The following is a 22,966-nucleotide window of genomic DNA, read 5'->3' on the forward strand; positions in this document are numbered from 1 at the left end:
CAAAGCACTCATTGGTGCCCTCTGCAACAGAACGCTGCTAAGGGGCTGGCTGTAAATTGACGTGGCATGGAAAATCTCTGCTAAGTTTGCAGCGCTTGTTATGTTCCTCTAAAAGAAGCACCACTCTCGCTGAGTTTGGAGACTCTGCCCAGAATATAAAATGGACAGAAAATGTTTTCATTTCCTAGCTTGGGAGCTAAATGTTCTTTTTTTCCCTTTGGCTTTATGGCTGAAAGCAAACAAAATCTGAACCAGATTTTTGTTACATTTTTCTCCAGTTAGAGAAAAAGATTTTCCAGCGTTCTCCATTCCTGCCTCTAGCCCCTTTTCTGCACCTTACTTTTTTTTTTTGTAGGCCTTGCCATGGGGTGCGGACTAAGAAAACTAGAAGATCCAGATGATAGTAGCCCCGGAAAAATATTTTCAACACTGAAGAGACCTCAAGTGGAAACAAAGACGGACTCTGCTTATGAGTACATATTGCTAGATTTTACATTAGAAGGTATGTTTTGCCTGTGTCAGGAACTTGGGGAGGGAAAGCTTTGTTGTTAATTGTGTTTCTTATGATTAAATATGGGGAAATTCATTATCGAACATTAGTTTAGAAATATGTTAATCGTGACACTGTCAGAATACAGTACTGCTGAGCATGTACATACATATAAATGTTTCGCGTATTAGTGCCTCTATGAAGAAACACAAACTTTTTCAGTGTTCTGGAGAAAGCTAAATTCTGTCAGTGAGAGCAGAAGGAATAAGAACTCTTTAAAAACCGTTGTGCGGAAGTCAATTTGAAAATCTCTTTTCAGCGTATAATCTTGGTTTAACAGCTTTTTAATATTGTCCTGGAAGTAAAGTTGAAATTGGTACAGTTAGAGGCAGTCTGTGGCTTGCAGGGAGCAGCTTCCTTCTTTTGCAGAGTGTCTTGTTTCTAAGCAAGTGACTCTCTCTGTCCCAAAAAGCTGAAAACAAACAAATCACCCCAGATGTCTTCCCACAGAGAAAAGGCACCTCTGTTCTGTAGTCGGTACTTCTGGGACTGGTACACTTCGTAATAAAAAGTTTACTGTAACTGTTACTGAAATTGAATTCCAAAATGTGTTGTTGCAATGGACACAAAATACCCATTTTTATTACTATCAGAGTCTTTACGCACACGAGTAATATATACTAAATAACTTTTTAATGTGCAGGGAACTTACTGCTACCTTGGGATTCCAGCACTCTTATATTCAGCTCATCATTCTGTATTGATGAGTTCATCTATTTCTTTTGTGGAACAAACAAAATGTCTTTGTACGAAGTAGTAGCAACAACATCCTATCGCATGTCAGGCTGGTTGTGCTGAATGCCTATACAAATGATATGCTGATCTAAAACCTGCCATTGGACAATCGATGTTAATCATCCAGCAATTTGTTTGACAGCTCAAGTTGTGTACCTAAAAGAGCTTCAAAAGATTTTGAGGGAGGTAATTTCTTCTGAAAAAAGATATCTTTTGTTGTAAACAAAACTCTTGGGGAGTTAGGAACAGGGCTTTTTTTCAGCTGGAACGTGGTGGAACGGAGTTCTGGCACCTCTTGAAAACGGTCACGTGGCCGGGGGGCCCGCCCCCTGATCTCCAGACAGAGGGGAGTTTAGATTGCAGTCTGGCTCCAAATATTGTTTTCCTGCTGGCAGAAGAGGCAGATTGTCAACAATTTCCTTCACCCACTGCAGACCCATGTGTTATTCACTTGAGGGATCTCTGGAGCTTAGGGGCATGTTTCAGGAGCAGCAGCAGTCTTCAGGGGGAGGGGATGGTAGGCAAGTTCCATTCCCTAATCTCTCCTCTCTACAAAGTATATCTTACTGAACAACTTTCCCTAACCCTACTGAGTAGGCCCTTGAATATCCTTGACCAGAATATTCAAACGTGCTGTCCTTCAGTAGCTTCATTAGGATTCATATATGTTTAATGAATTTACAAGGCCATCGTTATTTTCAAGCTGAATTATGTGCATCTTTTCCAAAGTAAATCCAACTCTCAAAAAAGCGTACATTGGATTGCAGCAATTATCACCTAACAACAGATATTATTTGGGTCTGTAATGTTTGCAGTAGTGCATTGTGAGAATAACATGCCTGAAGTTCTAGAACATGATCGCAGTTGTGACATGCTAATACAGCCATCGGTACACCTTATCCTGCACATTGGTTTGATGTCTCAACAAATCTTGCAACTTCTGCATAGTAAAATCATGAAACTAGGACTGCAATCTGTCAGAATAACAGTGCCACTGTGGAGCCCACATATAATGTAAGTACTGTACAAAACCGATAAAACAGAGAGGTTTATAATTAGAATAATCAACACACGGTGCGTTCATGTTCCATTGAAGCTTCATTCATACAATACAGATGTGATATCGTACCCTAATGTGAAAAGGTATTACTTAGGATTTCACGTTAGTTTGATAAGTGGTGGGAAGAAATGATCATATTTTATCATATTCCCATATAAGTAGATAATTGGGTTAGGCACCAATATAACTGGCCACAAAAACATAGTACATTGTATTATCTACTAGGGTGGATACTGTTGTGAAAGGAGAGTGTAAGATGCTTTGAATTACACCCCAGGGACCCAAATCTTAGGGAAGAGCACTTTTTCCCAGGGAAGGGAGTAATAAACAGTTTTAATTGCCAGCTGAGCAGAGGTGAGTTCCCTGCAAGGAAATACCCATTTGCTCCTCTGCCTGGAAGGGACCAAGATGGATGACTATTTGTGTGACCTGAGTGGGACAATAAAGGAAGGAGATATGGGCTCCAAGTTGATTGGAGAAAAGAGTGTCAAGTGACCCATAAGAGACATCACCCCCAACTCAGGACTGGGAGAAGGGAAACCCACCCAGCTAGGGCTGGAAAGGTTAAAAGATCTGGACACCCTGTTAGCAGTGTTCAAGCTGGACCAAAATCAAAAAGAGTCCAGTAGCACCTTTAAGACTAACCAATTTTATTGTAGCATAAGCTTTCGAGAATCAAGTTCTCTTTGTCAGATGCATGGTACAGAAACTGGTCAAATATAGAAGAGGAGGGGGGAGGAGAGAGAAGATGCAATTGGGGGGGGGAGAGGGAGGATGCAACCAAAACATTCCTTTGCTAGTAAATGTAAACATCTCCTTTTGGTGTGGGGATCAGCTGGCTTGTGTGAGGCTTCAAAGGAGTTTGCCGTGTTAATTTGTAGCAGCAAAACAACTAGACCATCCAATTCCAATGCAGTATAAGCCTTCGATAACCACAGCTCTCCCCATCAGATGCATCTGACAAAGAGAACTGTGGTCCCCAAAAGCCCACGCCAGGTGCCACTGGGCTCCCCCAGACCCCGCCTCTGTAAAGGAAATCTGTTACCTGTGATAATGTGATAACCATTCATAGTCCCTATTCAGTCCCAGCTTGACAGAGACAAATTTGCATATGAATTCCAATTCAGCAGCCTCCCGTTGGATTTTGTTTTTGAAAGGTTTCTGTTGAACTACAGCGACCTTTAAGTCTTTGATGGAATGTCCTGGTAGATTGAAGTGTTCTCCCACTGGTTTCTGGACGTTGAAATGGACCAGAAGTGAGTGTGGGGATATAGGGGAATCTACCTCTATTTCATAATTTCCAACAGGCTCAGACTAGCCTCAAGTGTGTTTATTTTCTTTCTTAGCTCTTCAATAGTCCTTAGTGCTGTGATATACCTTTTCCCCTATGTATCTGTGCTCCAGTCTAGAGTGTAAAGTTGAGTTATAGTGAATAAAGATTTTTCTCTTTTAAGAACTCAGACTGTGTTCAAAGAGTCTCAGCTGCATGTCTTCCCATTTCGTCCTTGTGTGCACTACAACCTCTTAGCTAGGCTGGGTTGGATGGCCAGCAGCAGAAGGGGAGGGGGGGGGACTTAAGAGCATCCACACACTTATCACACCCATGGAGCACAACCTGCGTCCCAAGCCACTGGTAAACGAAAGAAGGGTTGATCCACTTGGGTGGTGGCAGCCCAGAATACCCAATGGGGGGAGAAGAATTGAGGACCACCTCATATATGCCACATGCCCTCCTGCCCACTGTGGCAGATCCTACCCCATCCTACCCTCCACTGAGCAGTTTGAAGCTTTCTTCCTGCCTAAGGAGCATCACATTGGAAGAAGTCTCCTTAGCCTAGAAGAAGGTTCTTTGGAGGATAGTTAGATCATCCCTGTCATATATACACTGGAAATCACAGTGATGCATCCAGACCGGGCCAGAGCTAGGCCTCACACTGAAGAAAGCATTCTGCACTTCAAAAAAGCCCTGGTTTGACTTTGCTGGGGGGAAAAAATCAGGGTATGTGTGCAGGGAGAAAAGCTGCAGGAAAGTTGGGGGAAGATTGATTCTGCAGCAGTTGCAGCCTTTCTCTGTGCGGAATGCACAAAAGTCTGGGAAGCAGTTTGGAGAGTTAATGGAGGTATTTTGACAGTGTGGTGCAGAAGCCTGGAGATAAATTGATGCAGTTTGGGGCCAGAGCCGATACTGTAATCTAACATACATCTAACCTGGATCAATACTCCATCAATAATAACTTCTTTTTTAATTTTCAGAACTTTATTGTTGTGCCTCTTGGTGCTCCGGCCACTAACTCTTAAGGTCAAACTACATGTTACGCTTTGTAACACAGCAATGGCAGAAAATGGCCTTTTAAAGATCCACTGGGGCCCTATTCGGCTCCTGAACCAGCACTGTTTTGCTGAACTAAAACCTAACTTGTTACAAAACATGCAACACACCTGTATGGTTTTAAACAGTTCCCTGCGAGCAGGACGCCTGCGGCAAGCTCCCACGCGGCGTGTTGCAGCTTAACTTATTTTTATATATAAATGGAGGGTCTAAGTAAGCGATGTCAAGTTTTTCTCTGCTTTCAATCCCTTTAGGTTCCTCAAATCCCGATGTTATCAAGATCAGCTCTGTGCTGGATATTGCAAAAAAGGTAGAGAAGTATTATACTAAAGGATATATGGTAGGAGCCATTCACCCCGTTTTACTACCTGTTGGTCGAAGAAGGCACTTTCCAGCAAGTCATCTATACAGAGTTGTCCTGTTGCGTCTCAAATTAAGGTATGGGTTACAGTCTAATTACTTAAATTACAATCATGATCGCTGCATAATTTTTACTTACTTTAAAATTAGCAAACGGCTTGTTATCACCACCATTTTTATAAGTGTCGGTGTAATTTAAGTATCCGAAAATAAAACCCAGTAGTTACTGAAGAGTGCAATAACCTTCACTTTTGAACAAATCAAGGCATGAGGAGCCCAGATGCCGACAGAAATAAGTGAAAAAATGTGAGCTTGTTTCTCATTTTTGCATGTAACTGGCATGTTATTTCTATTAAATCAGCTAAAACTGGAGTCCAGGGACCCCTGGGGATGCACAAGGGTACTCGAGAACATCCATGAATTTTTGGTAGAACAAAAGACATCTGGCTAACACAAAAATGGCACCCTCTGAATGTTTCAGGAATAGGGACGGAGAACCCTCCACCTCAAAGGAAGAGAACGGAATAGGTTCTCCCCTCTTTTGAAAGGCAGGATCTTACAAATTCGCCAATCCCAAGCACACTTAACTAGGGAGTTCCATTAAGCTCGGATTTACTTCTGAACAGAATTGCTGTAATGTCTAGATCACTTCAGAACAACATGCTGGTTGATTACCAGGATCCAATAGTTCAGCCCCAAAACTTTAGTGCTACCGAAGAAATACAAGCAGTCATCACAGCTTCTTTTGTTTTCTTCTTTTCTTTTGGCATAAAATTGAACTAGTTTTCACTTTATTTGCCAATGTAAAGAGTTTCATAATGGAGAAAGACAGAGACCACTTTGGGTCCATCCCAGTATATAAAACGCTAAGGGTATTCAAGACAACTCACTTCCTGCCCTGGTGCACCACCAGAGGGCGCTGCTGTGGAGGGAAGCCCAGATGAGGCAGCCAGACCCCCGGAGAGTGAGCCACGGCGGGAAGCCCAGGCCGGGAACAGGCGCAGAGCAGGCGGCAATGCCTGCCCCCGCCTTCACCCAGCTGGGATGAGTGGAGCAAGTGGAGCCAGTTTGGTGTAGTGGTTAAGAGCATGGGACTCTAATCTGGAGAGCCGGGTTTGATTCCCCACTCCTCCACTTGAAGCCAGCTGGGTGACTTTGGGCTAGTCATAGTTCTCTGGAGCTCTCTCAGCCCCACCCACCTCACAGGGTGTTTTGTTGTGGGGATAATAATGACATTGTAAACCACTCTGAGTGAGCATTAAGTTGTCCTGAAGGGTGGTATATAAATCAAATATTATTTTTATTATTATTGGCAATGCCCGCCTGCCCTTCAAACCAACTGGGAGCAGGAGGGGAGCAGGGAGCAGTGCCCACTACCCGCATTCACTCAGCTGGGATCAGGAGCAGAGCAGGTGGCAAGGCCTGCCCGCTGCCCTCACCTAGCTGGGATTAGGTGCAGAACAGGTGACAATGCCTGCCCACCCTTTACCTAGTTGGGATCAGGTGTGGAGCAGGGGGCAATACCTTCCCTCTGCCTTCACCCAGCTGGGATCAGGAGTGGAGTAGGTGGCAATGCCTGCCCCCTGCCATCTCCCAGCTGGGATCAGGAGCGGAGCAGGTGGAAATGCCCCCCTTCACCTGGCCAGGATCAGGAGCTGAGCATGAGGCAATGCCTATCCTCCTTCACCGAGCCTAGATCAGGAGTAGAGCAGGTGGCAAAGGCCGGCCCCCTTCATCCAGCTGGGATCAGGTGAGGAGAAGGTGACAATGCCCACCTCCTTCACCAGGCCAGGATCAGGAGTGGAGTGTGAGGACCTGTGATCAGTGATGGAAGAGGAGGAAATGTTCACCTGCCCGTCCTCCCTTTTCTAGAGCCCTTTGTGGGAAACATACAACGGGCTCTAGAAAGGGGAGGGCAGGCACGACGGGCTTTGTTGCTAGTAGGTATTAGCCAAGTGTTGTTTTCATTTGAGTGCTGGAAGTTAAGATTTTGAATGACAGCGGTAATTTTCTATATTTATGAGCAGCTCTGAATGTAGTGTTGCCAACTCTGGGTTGGGAGATTCCTGGAGAGTTGGGGGTGGAGCCTGGGGAGGGGAGGGAAGAGACCTCAGCAGGGTGTAATGCCATGAAGTCCACACTCCAAAGGAGCCATTTTCCCCAGGGAAACTGGTCTTAATAGCTTGGAGACTGGTGGTAATTCTTGGAGATCTCCTGGCCCCACCAGGAGATTTGCAGCCATATCTGAAAATATCTGGGGTCAGCTGGAATCTCACTGAACGTCGTTAATCCGTAAGGAACTTTCTTATGGGCTCTGGGCTCAAAGTTCTTTCCAATGGGGGAGGCAGTAAAATTTATTAGAACTTGGGTGAGGACCTTTCGAGTTGCAGCCCCAAATAATCAGCAATCCTTTGAGAGCTGACCTTGTAGGCCACGCACAGCCAATGGAAACCTATTATTTCAGCTGATTGATATGGTTATCACTGAAATGTTTTCATTTATTTATTTAAATATCTGTATCCTGAATGACCTCCTTGGACTTAAGGCAGTTCGGAGGTCGCTGGAGGGTGGAGGCCTTAAGGCGCATGGGCAACATGCCGCACTCTTTGAATGGGTTTGTCCAACACAATTGGTGCTATTGTGGGATGGAGGAGGGTTTAGGAGTCTGCAATAAAATTAAAAATAAAAATGGGGTTTTCGATTATTCTAATGTTTGAAAACTTCTGCATTATAAGACTATATTGCATTTTCTCAGCAGTGTATAGCCTAGGGGAATATGACCCCCCCACACACACACACACACATAAAACATGCAGAGAAATCTCTACAACAGCGAAAGAAGTAACAACGGGTGGGGGCGAATGTTTAAATTGTCAGAATTTTTAGTGCTAATTCTTTAAGGCATGTCAGTTATTATTGTGGGCTGTGCTGAGGAACACTGTCCTGAAATGAACAGAAGTAGATCAAATGTTTAATGGATTGTGCAATTCTGGACTTGGGAATCTATCTAAGGGCAGATGATCTGAAAATGGAATGGGAAGTAAGCAGAGAGAGCACAAAATCTGGGGTAAAAATCATTGTAACTCTTTTAAGCTGTTACACAGAATCCCCTAAGTCTTTCTCCCATGTTGTGGTGTTTTTATAAAACTCAAAGCCGCAAGAGTGGAAGAAAGGCATGCAGAGAAAGACCAACCTTTAAGTCCTTATTTTCCGGCTCAAAACAACCTTTGCCAAAATGCTTTTTCACACACTCTGGGGGAAGAGTATAGAGTCCCTTTATTCAGGGGTCATTTCTTAGAAAAAGAGCTGGAGAAACTCATTAGCATAACTCATTAGCATAACTCATCACATATGCCACACCCCTTGCCATCACCGGAAGTGTGTCATTGGCATGACTGATTTGCATATGTCACACCCCCTGACATCACCTATCCTGGCTGTTTTGGACCCAATCCTGGCCATTCAGGGACGAAATTGGGCCCAAAATGGCAAAAAGGTTACTGAAAATGGCCGAAAGGGGCCCAAAATGGTCAGGATCGGGCCGCTGCTGAGTGGGAGAGTGATCCACCACCCGTCAGAGGCCCGATCCTGGCCGTTTCAGCCCCAATCCAGGTTTAAACAGGCCCAAAATGGCCAAGAGTCAGGTGGGCGGGGCCACCTGACATGTGACCTCTTTGGGGAACTGCCAGAACTGTGTTCTGGCGCATCCCCCCCCTCCCAAAAAATGAGCCCTGCCTTTATTTCCCCTTTATTATTTCACCAACAAGTGAAAAAACAAGTTGGGGACATTTATTTTTGAGCTGATTTTGGATGAGGAGGGGGAAGTATTAAGATGACCACTCGAAGAAAATGAGTGATAGGTAAGCCACCTGTTTCAATAGATAAAATCTCTTATGTGTGATATTGTTTGTTGGGGGAACTTGCAATCTAGACCAACTGGAGTGTTATCCAGAGGACAGAATTTGCAAAGACTGGAAAGAAGCAAGTTCTGTGTGCTGGCATTTTGTGCAAGATACAGCAAATTTCAACCAAGACTGCTTTCTTTCTGTGTTGTAGCCAGAAGCATCCAGCATCCAGAGCACAAAGACACCCCAAGCTTGTGATTGAAGAGTGTCCTTTGACCTATGAAACACTGACAAATGAGGCAGTGAAGGGTCTGTTAGAGAAGGTACGGCCATTTTTGCAATTCCTCTCTTTAAGATTTTTGTGTTCCGACATTTGATGTGCTGCAGAGGCTGCCTTCAATACCCCTATTCCGATTTTGATTTAGAGGACCAAGCTGCAGTTTTAGATAGATTCATTTTTATTTCCTTCCTTGCTGAGCTGGTGGCCCACGGTAACTCAAGACACGGTCTGTGGCAGCCCCAGTCTGAAGGCCAGTCTAGACGCGATGGCATCCCCAGGTCTGTCACAGCAACGCCAACGCCATTTTTAAGCAATTTAAAAATGCCACAAGAGCATGGCACGCAAGCTGAAACGCTTTTGTTCCCTCCATACCCCTCATATCTTTTAAAGAGGGGGCACCCATTTGGGTACTTGAAAAGATGCAACAGGACTCTGCCAGCCCACCCACTACAGGCTCAATGCCCTCGGGGAATTTTTAAAGCCACTTTAAAATGGCATCATTCTGGCTGTGGCAGACAGGAGGATGCCTTTGTGTCTAGAGGCCAAGCTACATTTCGAATGACACTTGAACAGCAAGTGAACAGACGATCATGTAGTGATCGAGTGGAGGGCAAGTGAACAGGGAGGAATACACATGAGCCTGTTCACTTGCCGTTCAAGTGTTATTTGTCACTTGTAGCTTGGCCCGTAGTAGTGATCAAGTGGAGCGCAAGTGAACAGGGAGGAATACAGATGAGCCTGTTCACTTGCCGTTCAAGTGTCATTCGTCACTTGTAGCTTGGCCCGTAGTAGTGATCAGGTGGAGCGCAAGTGAACAGGGAGGAATACAGATGAGCCTGTTCACTTGCCGTTCAAGTGTCATTCATCACTTGTAGCTTGGCCCGTAGTAGTGATCAGGTGGAGCGCAAGTGAACAGGGAGGAATACACGTGAGCCTGTTCACTTGCCATTCAAGTGTCATTCGTCACGTGTAGCTTGGCCCTAGGTTATCCCTGCTGGACGTACAGTTTCAGGTTACAATTGCGAGAGAGAGAGAGAGAGAGAGAGGCATCAGCTTGCTGTTTTTTGCTGCTTCCTTTGAAGCTGTCAGTTTGTTGGAGGGGATTCATTATGGAGCGGAGTCAGTCGTTTGACCTTGTTTGTAAGGCATCTTGAACTAACTAGGAAAACTGGGGTGAAAAATGTTTTGGAGTAAACAAACTTTGAGTTAGTCCTGTGCTTTCATTCACTGAAGACAACAACACTTGTGCTGCTAAGGGCCAGGCCTGGGTCTTTGATCATTCACAATTTATAGTAAGACATTGAATGGGGAGTGATCTTTCCCATCTTTCTCTTCCTGCTGCTGCCCCTTAAAGGTACAACACCAAGAGGCTTGGGAAAAGAACAGAGCCCAATGCAAGGGGCTGCAGATCATGGGGGTGGATCTCCCCCTTCCTCAAGTGCCTCCCATTCATGCAAGGTCTGCTTTGGATCTAACCAGGGCTTTTTTTTAGCTGGAATGCAGTGGAACGGAGTTCTGGCACCTCTTGAAAATGGTCACATGGCCGGTGGCCCCGCCCCCTGATCTCCAGACAAAGGGGAGTTTAACTCCCCTCTGTCTGGAGATCAGGGGGCAGGGCCACCAGCCATGTGACCATTTTTGCCAAGGGTGATATAAACTTTAAAAAACTCCCCCTTTCTTCCAGCTGACCCCAAGTGACATCATTGTGTGGTCCTGGGAGCGTGTGTGCACTTGGTGCATGCGCATGTGATACCAGGGGCACCCCCTCCCTCCAGGAGTTGCCCCCTGTGCTAGCAACCCACTGCGTTCCACCACCTCTTTTCCCAGAAAAAAAGCCCTGGATCTAACCCAAACGCTGTCCCTATACATTGCTGGAATGGTATCAGCAGCAGATGAATGGGGCATTTCAATGCTTTTTCTTGGCTGTTACATTGATGAGATTTCAGTTCAAGAGTTCGACTGTCATGCACTAAATGTGTTCTGAACCTCTCAGGACTGAGCAAAATTAAAGCACTCCATCACCCAAGTGTCCGGGCCATGCTCTTTTCTCCCCATCACTTCATGGCTTAGTTGAAATTTTACAGAAACAGGACATGAGTGCCTTATAACATCTGTAGCAATACCGCTAAAGGAAGACATTCTGGGGCTGTTTTTAGAATTATGAGTCTAGAAATGGATAGATGAGAAACACAGATCTTGTCTGCTCTGGGGTTTAGTACTGATGAATGCTCTCAGGCACAGGCCACACATACCTCAACTGTGCACACAGGGAGGATTTGTGCAATCATGCTGCTGCTGTGCTAAATATTGTACCCGTTTGAAGGGCTTAGATGTGCAATGCTTCAAAACTGTGTGTGGCAGGAAATCTGCTCCGCCTGTCACAAGGGGACGAAGAGAGACTGCGATTCCCTCATTATGTTCTCTGTGCTCCGCTGTCTTGCAAACTGGTTCAAATTGTAACACTGTTTTTTTAAACTTTATTATTATATATTGTATTAATGTGTTACCCTATAAACTCACAAATCTTTATAGGCCATATAATGGAAAATACAGAAGATGTTTGTCTAAAAGCTGGCGATATAACAAAACAAGTGGTCGTGCGGACCATTATAAGGAAAATTTATTTTTTAATTTTTAATTTATATTTAATTTATATTCCGCCCTCCCCACATCAGCAGGCTCAGGGCAGATCACAACCAAGTTTAAAAATGTATTTAATCATATATACAATTTAAATTCATAAAACATCCCAATACATAGATTAAAATACATGTAAACATATTCACACACATACACACACATATGTGTGTGTGTATGTATGTATGTAAACACAGCGGCACATAATCCAGACGACCCCCTATCTAGCCATCTCCAGAGTATTTTGCCAGGGATGTATGAGAGATGGAGGTGTCACTAGTAGGGAGGGCATATACTGTGCTCCTCCAGCTAGGGGGCACTGCCTAGCATCAACCATATGCCTGGCGGAACAGCTCTGTCTTACAGGCCCGATGAAATGCTAATAAATCTCGCTGGGCCCTGGTCTCATTGGACAGAGCGTTCCACCAGGCTGGGGCCAGGACTGAAAAGGCCCTGGCCCTGGTCAATGCCAGGCGGGCCTCCCTAGGGCCAGGAATCTTTAATAGATGCTTATCGCTAGAGCGAAGAGTCCTCTGGGGTTCATATGGGGAGAGGCGGTCCCGCAGATATGCCAGTCCCAGTCCATATAGGGCTTTATAGGTTGAAACAGAAATAAGTAGCAATGACAACATAATATCAGAATTTGTTCTTTCTTTCTTTTAATGATATACTTTCTCTTTCCGGCACTGGCACATACATTTCTTGAGGTGCATCCACTCATCTTTGAATATTGCACGTTCACTGAGCTTTTAACAGTCATTCCGTAGGGTTTTCAGCTCTAGGTTGGGGAGTACTGGAGATTTTGGGGGTGGAACCCGGGGAGGGCGGGGTTTGTGGAAGGGAGGTGGCTCTGCCGGGTATAATACCATAGTGTGGATCCTCCAAAGCAGCCATTTTCTCCAGGGGAACAGATCTCTGTCATTTAGAGATCCGTTGTAATTCCAGGAGATCTCCAGCCACCACCTGAAGGCTGGCCTTCACTTGCAAGAAATGGTTTAAACAGAAGCTACCCTACAGCAGAATATCTGATTACCTGTCTGTGTACCTGCAGAAGTCATCTTTCAGTACTGCTAATTATAGGCCATTTGAATATCTATCTTCAGAATCTCAACATTTGTTAAAGCCTTGTTTCTTATTTATTAAAATATGTTTATCCCTCCTTTCCTTGTGGCTCAAGGCAACTACATATTATAATTAATAAAAACGATACCATTTAAATGCAACAGGCTAAACCCCCCCCCCCAATAAATTCCCTTTTATTTTACTGAGTGTACAAAGATGACTACATGTATGATGGTTTGCATTACAGGTATGTATGAGGCTAGGAAAATGTATATGTCCATTGGTTTGCAAATAACTTGTGTCCGTTTGACTGGAAGCTTATGCTTTGAAAAGCTACAGTAAGACAGTAACGTCGTAGTCAGGGCAAAATAGACATGGCCTGTCTTCACGTGCCAGTGTACACATTTTTCTCTATACCCATGGCAGACCTCGTGCCTTTCATACACCCTGCCACCCACCCTAAACCTCCCTTCACAGATTTGGGGCTTCTCAGGCCGGTAAAGGCTGGTCACCACATGTCACCTGTCTAGCCTCCACTACAGCAGGCAGAGGGCCCTGACCCAAATCCTTGAAGTCTCCCTGCCGTCTCCTCTTCCAGAGACTCCTCCACACAGGCAGCCCATTCCCTTTATGCACCTCCTCTCACCCAGCTACTGCCTAGGGCTATTGGGGAAAAGGGAACTTAAGAGATATGTTGCCACCATTGACTTAAACGTGGCCCATTTAATATGACCAGAGTGTTTGAGGTCTGTGTGTGAGATATTTTCCATCAGCCAATGACTTCAGATGGAACATAGGAGTGAATGGTTTTAAACTCATCAATAAATGGATTAAGCTGGGAATGTTTCAATATAACAGAACAAGTTTAGGATCATCCAGCAAATATCTCTGCTGCCTTCTGTCAGCCTCTCAGTCTCTCCATCAGACTCCAACTGTCCCTGGCTCAAGTGTTCTGCCCCCTCTCATTGGTTGGTTTCTGAGGAGAGATGGAGCTGGAGCCAGTCCTGTCCATCACACCCACATACCAACGCCATGTCATTGGTCCACAGTTTTGAAATTCATCCCATTAAAGTATAACTTTCTTTGAAAAACTTAGATCAACGATGCTGCAAAAAGAGGGATGAAGTTTGTTGGATTTATAACACAGCCTTGTCCTCAGTCTCAAGTCTACAACGGCACAAGCACAGATGGAAATATAGAGTCTGATTCGACACTCTGCAGGAGGCACCAAGAGCAGAAATGGCACAACTCTGATGAAAATGTCAAGAACTCGAATGAAGGGACTTTGAGCGGTCAGTCCTCCGAGAGTGGGATAGAGGAAGAAATTCAACCCAACAGCAGACAGTGTCCAGATTTTAATCTTCAAGAGGGAAGATTAGACAGCCCTGGCCCTACGAAATTAAAGAAAGAAGAAGGTATTTAAGAATGCGGACAACATATTCTACATGCCTTGAATAAGTGTTTTTTAAAAATCCCCATTTTCAGAAAGCAGACATTTGGCACATTCAGAGATTGTAGATATTTGTAGACACGCGGACGAAGCTGCCTTATACCGAGTCAGACCATTAGTCCATCATATTTGCTTGATGTTACTTTTAAAATATAGCCAATGAGGCTCTTACTGTATTGTTTTGAGGATGTGAGAGGCTGGAAGCCTCTCTTTTGAAAAGGGACTGTTTGCTGCCTAGTGAGCATCCACAAGGGAGCGATGGCCTTGAACATTTTCAAACCAAAACAGAGGTTCTTGTGTTGTTGACATTTGAGAACCCCTGTATTAGATAATGACATAAGATGCTGTGTGAGCAGTTCCCTTGAAAAGACTCAAAAACTGTGGACAGAATGTTGTGAGAGTACCAGTGTCCTCTTGAGGAACATGGGATAGCAAAAACATGTGCAATCATTTCTTTATCTACTTGTGAGCATCTAGGCCCAATTGTGAGCATCTAGGCCCAATTCACATCTAAAGGGAGAGGATTCCATTTGTCTTAACAGAGCTCTGTTTTTCCATCTCCCCCCTTGTACAACTGCATGTATCTTCATAAATTTATACAGTGCTTTCATATGGATGATGGAAATCAGGTACCTCCAGATACCATGGTGCCTGCCAACATCTCTTCTGGCACCCACTGGGGCTCTTTTCACGCTACTAACCTGCTTCCGTAACATTGTGAAACGTTGAGCAAAAAACACAGAAGATAGCGTCTTCTCGCGAGAGTTTTGTGCGATGTCGCGCAAAACTCTCGCGATGTCGTGCGAAACTCTCGCGAGAAGATGCTATCTTCCGTCTTTTTTGCGCGACATTTCTCAACGTCACAGAAGCAGGTTAGTAGTGTGAAAATGGCCCAAGTGTTTTTAGAAAGTGGGTGTGGCCAGGTGGGGATTTTGTCCAGCAAGGCTTCTCATTGGCCATTGGAAATTTGACTGGCTGTGCAGATTTTTAAAAACGTTGCTTTGGCAGCAGCTGGCACCACAGCACAAAAATCTTCACTGTGTGACTGAAGTAGGATTACCAGGTCCCCCAGCAAATGGTGAGTGTGGGGGCAGTTACTTTCTTTTTTCTGCGTGCATACACTCCAAAGCGAAGAGCGCTTATGAGATCACTTTTGTTGCAACCTGGAAGCAACAGCATTGTAGAGTGTTTTCACTGTGTTTGGGGCCAATTTCTTAAGAATCATTCCCAGTGTTTCCAGGTCATATGGTTTGGATTGTGCCAGAAAGCTAGCATGACTTAACAATAGTTCCCTTGGGGGGACCAATGCTTGCTGGATAAAACAATGCACTGTAATGTTCCTACTGTGCCTTTGCACAGGTGATGCTATGGCATACGGAAAGGGTGCAGTGCCTACAACTGTCTACACCAGATGAAAAGAGCAAGAGTCCAGTAGCACCTACATAAGACTAACAAAATTTGTGGCAGGGTATGAGCTTTCATATCTGAAGAAGTGAACTGTGACTCAGGAAAGTTCATACCCCATCATGAATTTTGTCAGTCTTATAGGCGCTACTGGACTCTTGCTTTTTTCTAGTGTTACAAACAGACTAATAGGGCTACCCACCTTGATACATCAGATGGACAGAGAGATAAAAGACTGCCAAACAGTGGCAGCCAAGTCGCAGCACTGATGCAGGCAGCGTAGTTCAGGAAAAGTCTAGCTGAAGTAGGGCTTTTTTGTGTGCTGAAATAGTATTTATTTACTTCATTTATACCGAGGCTTACCAGTTGCCCACCAGTGACATGCTCCCGGGGGTGTGTGACCAGGTCTTTTTTTCAGCTGGAACGCGGTGGAATGGAGTTCCGGAACCTCTTGAAAATGGTCACATGGCTGGTGGCCCCGCCCCCTGATCTCCAGACAGAGGGGAATTGAGATTCTAAACTCCCCTCTGTCTGGAGATCAGGGGGTGGGGCCACCGGCCATGTGACCATTTTCTCCGAGGGCAACCCACTGAGCTCCACCCCCTCTTTTCCCAGAAAAAAAGTCCTGTGTGTGACAACGTCACTTCCTGAAGTGACATCATCATGCTGGCCACGGACACGCTCCTGCACTTTGTTGAGGCCAATTTTGGACCCAAATGGGTCAGAAGTAGCCACCTCTCCGAGAGCACGCACATGTGAAGCATGAACATAAGGAGGACTCAGAGGATAAGCCCTGGGTTCCCCACCTACCCCCAGGAGAGGCTAGGGACCTGGGGACCCTATTTATACCCATTTGTCTCCCCATTGGAAACCCCAAGCAACTTGCACCTTTCTCCTCTTCTCCATTTTATCCTCACAACAACCCTGCGAGGTTGGTTAAACTGAGAGTTTGTGAGTGGCCCAAATTCAACCAGCTTCCATGGCAGAGTGGGGATTTGAACCTGGGTCTCCCAGATTCTAGCCTAAAACTCTAACCACTACACAATTTTGGAAGAAAACTGTTCCATCTTAGAGTGCAGTGTGCAGAAGGCATGAAGGTCTATTAGCAACTGAGTTTGTGCAGAAAGTAGGCTCTTTGTCTAGGTGTTCCAAATCAGCTAAAGAACCAAGATAAGACAGGGAAGAAGTTAGAGAAAAGAGAAGCAGGCCTTAGATAAAAGTTTTTACCTGTAAGTGCAGAGAGGAAAGGATGAAAAGAACAAAACAAGGAATAGGGTTTTGGCAATCAATTGGCTGTTGAAAGAAATGGCAATAGGGGAGTGCCATATTTCCAGTAGTTGTCAGGGTAGAGTAAATGACTTGTTTCAAAAACTTAGGAGCATGGTGTTTGCTATATTTCATTTGGAAAAAATGGACTCCAGGAATTTTCAGCACCATACTTTCAGAGAGAGGAGGATGCAGCGAGATTTTGAGAGTGTAAAAAACAGATTTGGCAGATGAGAAAAGGAGAGCGCTCAGAAACAGAGTGTAAACCAAGAAGGGTACCATACCTGGGGTAGACCTTTGCTGGAAAGCTGGTAAGATGATACAGTACGAGTTCTGTGGACACGGGCGACAGGGAAGAAGTGTTTTGCCAGTGAGGAAGGGCCTCAAAGAGGTTAGTGTTGTGCATACAGAGAAGGACGAGGAGATCAAGTGGGTGCCAGCTGGAATGGAAGCGTGAAGTATCTTTAGTAGGTTGTCTGTAATTTGGCTCTTAGCTTGGGAGATTTCGACATACGGGCTTTCCTACTGACGGAGAAGCATTCCTCTCAAACCGAAATGGCCTGCCCAAGTCAAGCTGAGCCTTCATGTCATGAGAACCCTCAGCAAACCTCTTGAAAAAATGCTTTTCTGGGTAGCAAGGTTTGAGTCCAGTAGCGCCTTAACGGCCATCAAATTGTTCATGAGAGCCAGTTTGGTGTAATGGTTAAGAGCGGCAGGACTCTAATCTGGAGAGCCAGGTTTGATTCCCCACTCCTTTGCTTGAAGCCAGCTGGGTGACCTTGGGTCAATCATAGCTTCTCAGAGCTCTCTCAGCCCCACCCACCTCGCAGGGTGATTGTTGTGGTGATAATAATAACATACTTTGTAAACCACTCTGAGAGGGTGTTAAGTTGTCCTGAACGATGATATATACATCAAATGCTGCTGCTGTTGTTATTCAGGGTATAAGCATTTGAGAGTCAAAGTTCCCTTCATCAGGTACTTTACCCAGTTTTTCTGGGTAAATGCTACAGAAGTACATTGTATTCATGTTATTCAGTTCCTTCAACACATGATTTTCCAGTCTAATTTCTGCCCCCGATACCTTTCCTCAGATAACAAACTATATACAGTCTTCAATGTTTTTGAGGACGACTCTACCTGCTGGACATATCAAGATGGCGTTTTATCTCTAAAAGTGACAAGGAAGGGGCCTGTGGTTAGTACGATGGATGCTGATTGGCTGGAATTAACCACATACTATTACAAACAAGGACTGTCATTAATTGACTCGTTTGTATACTGGGAAGGCTCTAAAGGTAAGGGTAATAATACTGTTTGTCTTCACTCCTGGAAAATGGGGTTGAAGTAAGATTTATTTCAGAACGGTACCGGAACTCGAAAATGACATGGCCTGTGCTACTGAGTCACTATTGTATAACAGGAGAAGTGATGGATCGGGATCGTGAGGGAAGGCGCAGATGCATGTGTGCTTGTGTTGCAAGAAGCGGCATTTTTCTTGTCGAAGGCTTTCACGGCCGGAGAACAATGGTTGTTGTGGATTTTCCGGGCTGTATAGCCGTGGTCTTGGCATTGTATTTCCTGACGGTTCACCAGCTGCTGGCAAAACATCAGGAAATACAATGTCAAGACCATGGCTACACAGCCCGGAAAATCCACAACAACCAGCATTTTTCTTGTTTTTCCTAGGGGATTGGGTGCAAAAATAGCTCTGCCACAGCCTGCAATCTCTGACCGCCCACTCAGCTTCCAATCATTGGCAAATAGACTGCATTTATATCTAGCATAGAAAGGTCAGTTTGTTTTTTTATTTACTTCATTTATATTCCATCTTTTGGCTTAATTGGCTTGCATGGTTCTTCTCTCCTCCATTTGGTCCTCACAACAACCCTGTGAGGTGAGTTAGGCTGAGAGTATGTGACTAACCTAAGATCACTCAGCAAGCTTCCATAGCAGAGTGGAGATTCGAACTTGGGTCTCCCAGATCCTAGTCTGATGCGATTAACCACTACATCATGCTGGCTCAGTCAGTTAAGAAGGATGTGATTCTAAGCAAAGAAATGTCCACAGCTACCTTTGATGGGGGTGGGTGCAGGGTAAAATATACCCGGGGCAGGGCTCATTTTGAGGGGGAATGTGCAGGAACGCAGTTCCAGTAGGTCTCCAAAAAGGTCACATGTCAGTTGGGCCATTTGGGGCCTGTTTTGGCCTGGATCGGGCCCGAAACGGGCCAATTTGGGCCCAAAATGGCCAAGATCAGGCCCCAAACAGCCAGGATTGGTCCTGAAACGGCCAGGATCGGGCCTCTGACAGGTGGTGGATCACCCTCCTGCTCAGCAGTGGCCCAGTCCTGACCATTTTGGGCCCCTTTTCGGCCATTTTCAGCCCCTTTTTGCCATTTTGGGCTGAATTTAAACCCTGAATGGCCCGGATTGGGTCCAAAACAGCCAGAATAGGTGATGTCAGGGGATGTGGCATATGCAAATCAGTTATACTAACGACACACTTCCGGTGATGGCAAGAGGCGTGGCATATGCTAATGAGCTATGCTAATGAGTTCCTCCAGCTCTTTTTCTATGAAATGACCCCTGGTTAAGGAGGATGTGATTCTAAGCAAAGAAATGTCCACAGCTACCTTTGACGGGGGTGGGTGGGTGCAGGGTACAGTATACTCAGGGGTAAGGAATTCCATCAAATTCTGCTGGTAATAGGAAGAACAGTTTGCTTCTCAGCCCAGTTCTCTGGGGAGGGTTGTATGTGTTTGGCCAAAAAGGGGTGAGGGAGGCAGGCTTACCACACAAAGGATGTATTTCTATACAAACCCAAAGAGGGAAATCATAGAATACACAAGGGCTATACACTTGTGAGAACAAAGTTCTTAGCAGGAGACGTTGATCTGCCTTAGTCTTAGAATCCAGCTCCCAGCTTTTTTTGATACTCTAGTGAGATCAAGAAACAGAACCGAAAATGGTGATGGGCAGATGAAGGGCTGGAGCTACGCAGATGGAACCTGCCTAAAACGCAGGGCCAAGCTACAAGTGACGAATGACACTTGAACGGCAAGTGAACAGACTCACGTGTATTCCTCCCTGTTCACTTGCGCTCCACTTGTGTATTCCTCCCTGTTCACTTGCGCTCCACTTGTGGAGCCCAAGTGGAGCGCAAGTGAACAGGGAGGAATACACGCGAGTCTGTTCACTTGCTGTTCAAGTGTCATTCGTCACTTGTAGCTTGGCTCTCACTCACAGTGCCCCATACGTGCCTTTATGTAACCCGCTTCAGCCACAGTGTTCAGTAAGGTGACCTCTGGTTACAAAGTGCAAACAGCCAGCAGGGGTAGTTGTTAGAGTGATGGACTAGGATCTGGGCAATCTAGGTTCGATTCCCCGCTCTGCCATGGAAGCTTGCTGGGTGGCCTTGGAACAGCCACAAGCTCTCCGCCATACCTGCATCACAGGGTGGTTGTGAGGATAAAATGGAGCAGAAGAGAAGGATGAAAGCTGCTTCGGGTCCCCGTTCAGAAGAAGGGCGGGGTATAAATCAAGTAAATAAACAAATGGAGACCCACTATGCCAGGAGAAGCTGGCTTTGTGAAAAAGAAAGTGAAGATTTATGACAGGCAGCAGAGCCAATCGGGGACAGAAAATTCTTTAAGGAAGAGTTTACATTTCAGTACAAAGAAATGGCTGCAAACTGTGACTAACAGCATTTTTAGAGTAGTGAGGCCACTCTCAGAAATTCTCGCCTGCATTCAGTCTGGACATAAGTTCCTAGCTGTTTTCACGCGTCTTACCAGCCGCGCAAAATCGCACAAAACTACCAGAATGACAGCGTCTTCCTGGTGCGATTTCCCATCATGACTCCGGTTTGTGGCGCAATTTTGCGCGGATGGTAAGACGTGTGAAAACGGCCCCTTTCTAGGGTTGAACTGGGGGGGGGGGGCAGGGACCATTCTGGAAGCTGGAAGCAGAAGCTGGCAGTGTGGGCTGCTGATTGGCTGATGGTGTGTGATGTCCCAAAGCAAGCTCCCTCCCCAAATCTCAGTAACAGTTTTGCTCCATCAAAAAGGTTCCACTGTTGTTTTAATAAGGCAAGAAAGGAATGAGTAAATGCCTGAACATTCAAGAGGCCTTTTTAAAAATAAAGACGTGGGCAGCCTGCCTGGAGCAGTGGCAGAAAGGGGGTAAGACTGAAGCAGTCATTCAGTTTGCTGGCATGTACATCTGTCATTTCAACCACAGAGCCACAAGGACGCTGGGCTCCCCCTGCCTCTGAGGGGTGTGTCGGGAGTTCTATTTTTATCGCTTCTGTCTGTCTTTCCCCAAAGGCGAGGACAAAGCTCAATAGGAAGTTTCCAGTTTTTAGAAATGTCCAATTCTTGGGAAACCACTGCAAAACAATCAGAAGAGGGGAGGGAAGTGGGTTTAACTTACTGAGCGGGGTGGGGGGGTGGGGAGAAACTTAATTTGATCTCAGGATATTTTAAAATGTTTAGTGTTTCTATCATTCGTTTTATTTTTTCCACTGCACTCAGTTGATCACCTGTCCAAATCATTAGAAGGTCTGTTTATATATGAAGAAGAAGGTTCCGGAGTCCCAGGTTCAAACAGGAAAGGAAATGATGCAATAGTTGTAGAACAGTGGACTGTCATTGAGGTAACTTCCAGTTTCTGTTTGTTTTTTTTTAAATCAGTGTAGCCCGATCAAACAGATTGTAATAAGCAGTGCAGATCTTTCCTTATTTGCCCTTCCCCCAGCAGACCCCTGTTCTGCATGCAGAGCTGCTTCTGAGGGTCAGGGGAGAGGCATTGTGGGGGGGCGCGGCTGCAAAAAGGAGGATTGGCTGAAATCACCCCCTCCCCCCCCCCGTGTACCAGTTTTTGTTCAGTTCATGTTGCATAACTCATGCAAGAAAGGGGCGGGGGGGGTCTTCTGATTCCCCCTTCTTGCTCCCTCTTTATTCTACATGGTATTTAGTTCTCACAAATCACAAACACACCCTCAGCAGTAACTTTACCACACATCTGCTGGAAGAAGGGGAAAGCAGGAAGGATCCAAACTCCCCTCTGTTTTCGAGATCTTGGATCCAACTTAGGGTTGCCAGCTCCAGGTTAGGAAATTACTGGAAATTTGGGGAGTGGAGCCTGGAGAAAGCAGGGTTTGGGGAGGGGAAGAATCTCAGCAAGGTATAATTCCATAGAGTCTACCCTCCAAAGCAGCCATTTTCTCCAGGTGAACTGATCTCCATGGCCTGGAGATCAATTGTAATTCCAGGAGATCTCCAGCCACCACCTGGGGGCTGACAACCCTAATCCAACTCAATATACTTGAGACTTGGTGATATTGTAACAGTGCCATCCTAAGCAGAGATACACCTTTGTAAATTCATTGAAGTCACATAGTACCAGGGCTTTTTTTCTGGGAAAAGAGGTGGTGGAACTCAGTGGGTTGCCCTCGGAGAAAATGGTCACGTGGCTGGTGGCCCTGCCCCCTGATCTCCAGACAGAGGGGAGTTTAGATTACCCTCCACGCCACATGGTGGGGATGGCAATCTAAACTCCCCTCTGTCAGGAGATCAGGGGGCGGGGCCACCAGCCATGTGACCATTTTCAAGCGGTTCCGGAACTCCGTTCCACTGCGTTCCCGCTGAAAAAAAGCCCAGCATAGTACTGAACTGAATAATAAAATACGGCATGTAAATCGCGATTTCCCTGAGACAGATCAAGATGGGTAGCCAATATTAGTCTGTCTGTAGTAGTAGAAAGGAGTAAGAGTCCAGCAGCACCTATAAGACTAGCAACATTTGTGGTAAGGTATGCGCTTTTGTGAGTCACAGCTCCCTTGTTCAAATACAGATTCCCCTGAAGAATTGAATAGCAGGAGTTTGCCACAAACATTTATTGCAGTTTCTCTTTCATCCCATCCTTATGTTAAGCAGTTCCATAAAGAAAAACTCTTAGCTGACAAATTACACCACGTAGGGTTGGG

General features: G+C 45.4%; 1 protein-coding gene across 2 annotated transcripts in view; it reads left to right on the forward strand.

Moving 5' to 3' along the window:
• Positions 1-22,966, forward strand: part of RFTN2 (raftlin family member 2) — a 45,389-nt gene that overhangs the window by 142 nt on the left and 22,281 nt on the right. The window contains exons 2-7 of one of the 2 annotated variants that reach the window (XM_054972953.1): positions 356-502; positions 4,929-5,112; positions 9,091-9,202; positions 13,955-14,273; positions 18,073-18,276; positions 21,513-21,634. In XM_054972953.1, the coding sequence (XP_054828928.1) occupies positions 364-502; positions 4,929-5,112; positions 9,091-9,202; positions 13,955-14,273; positions 18,073-18,276; positions 21,513-21,634 (1,080 nt within the window). In that variant the 5' untranslated portion in view covers positions 356-363. Of the gene's footprint in view, positions 1-114; positions 503-4,928; positions 5,113-9,090; positions 9,203-13,954; positions 14,274-18,072; positions 18,277-21,512; positions 21,635-22,966 lie in introns of those variants that run through there. The other variant, XM_054972954.1, reaches the window with a different exon arrangement.

Source organism: Eublepharis macularius, chromosome 2, assembly GCF_028583425.1.
Source record: "Eublepharis macularius isolate TG4126 chromosome 2, MPM_Emac_v1.0, whole genome shotgun sequence".
NCBI classification, from domain to species: domain Eukaryota; kingdom Metazoa; phylum Chordata; class Lepidosauria; order Squamata; family Eublepharidae; genus Eublepharis; species Eublepharis macularius.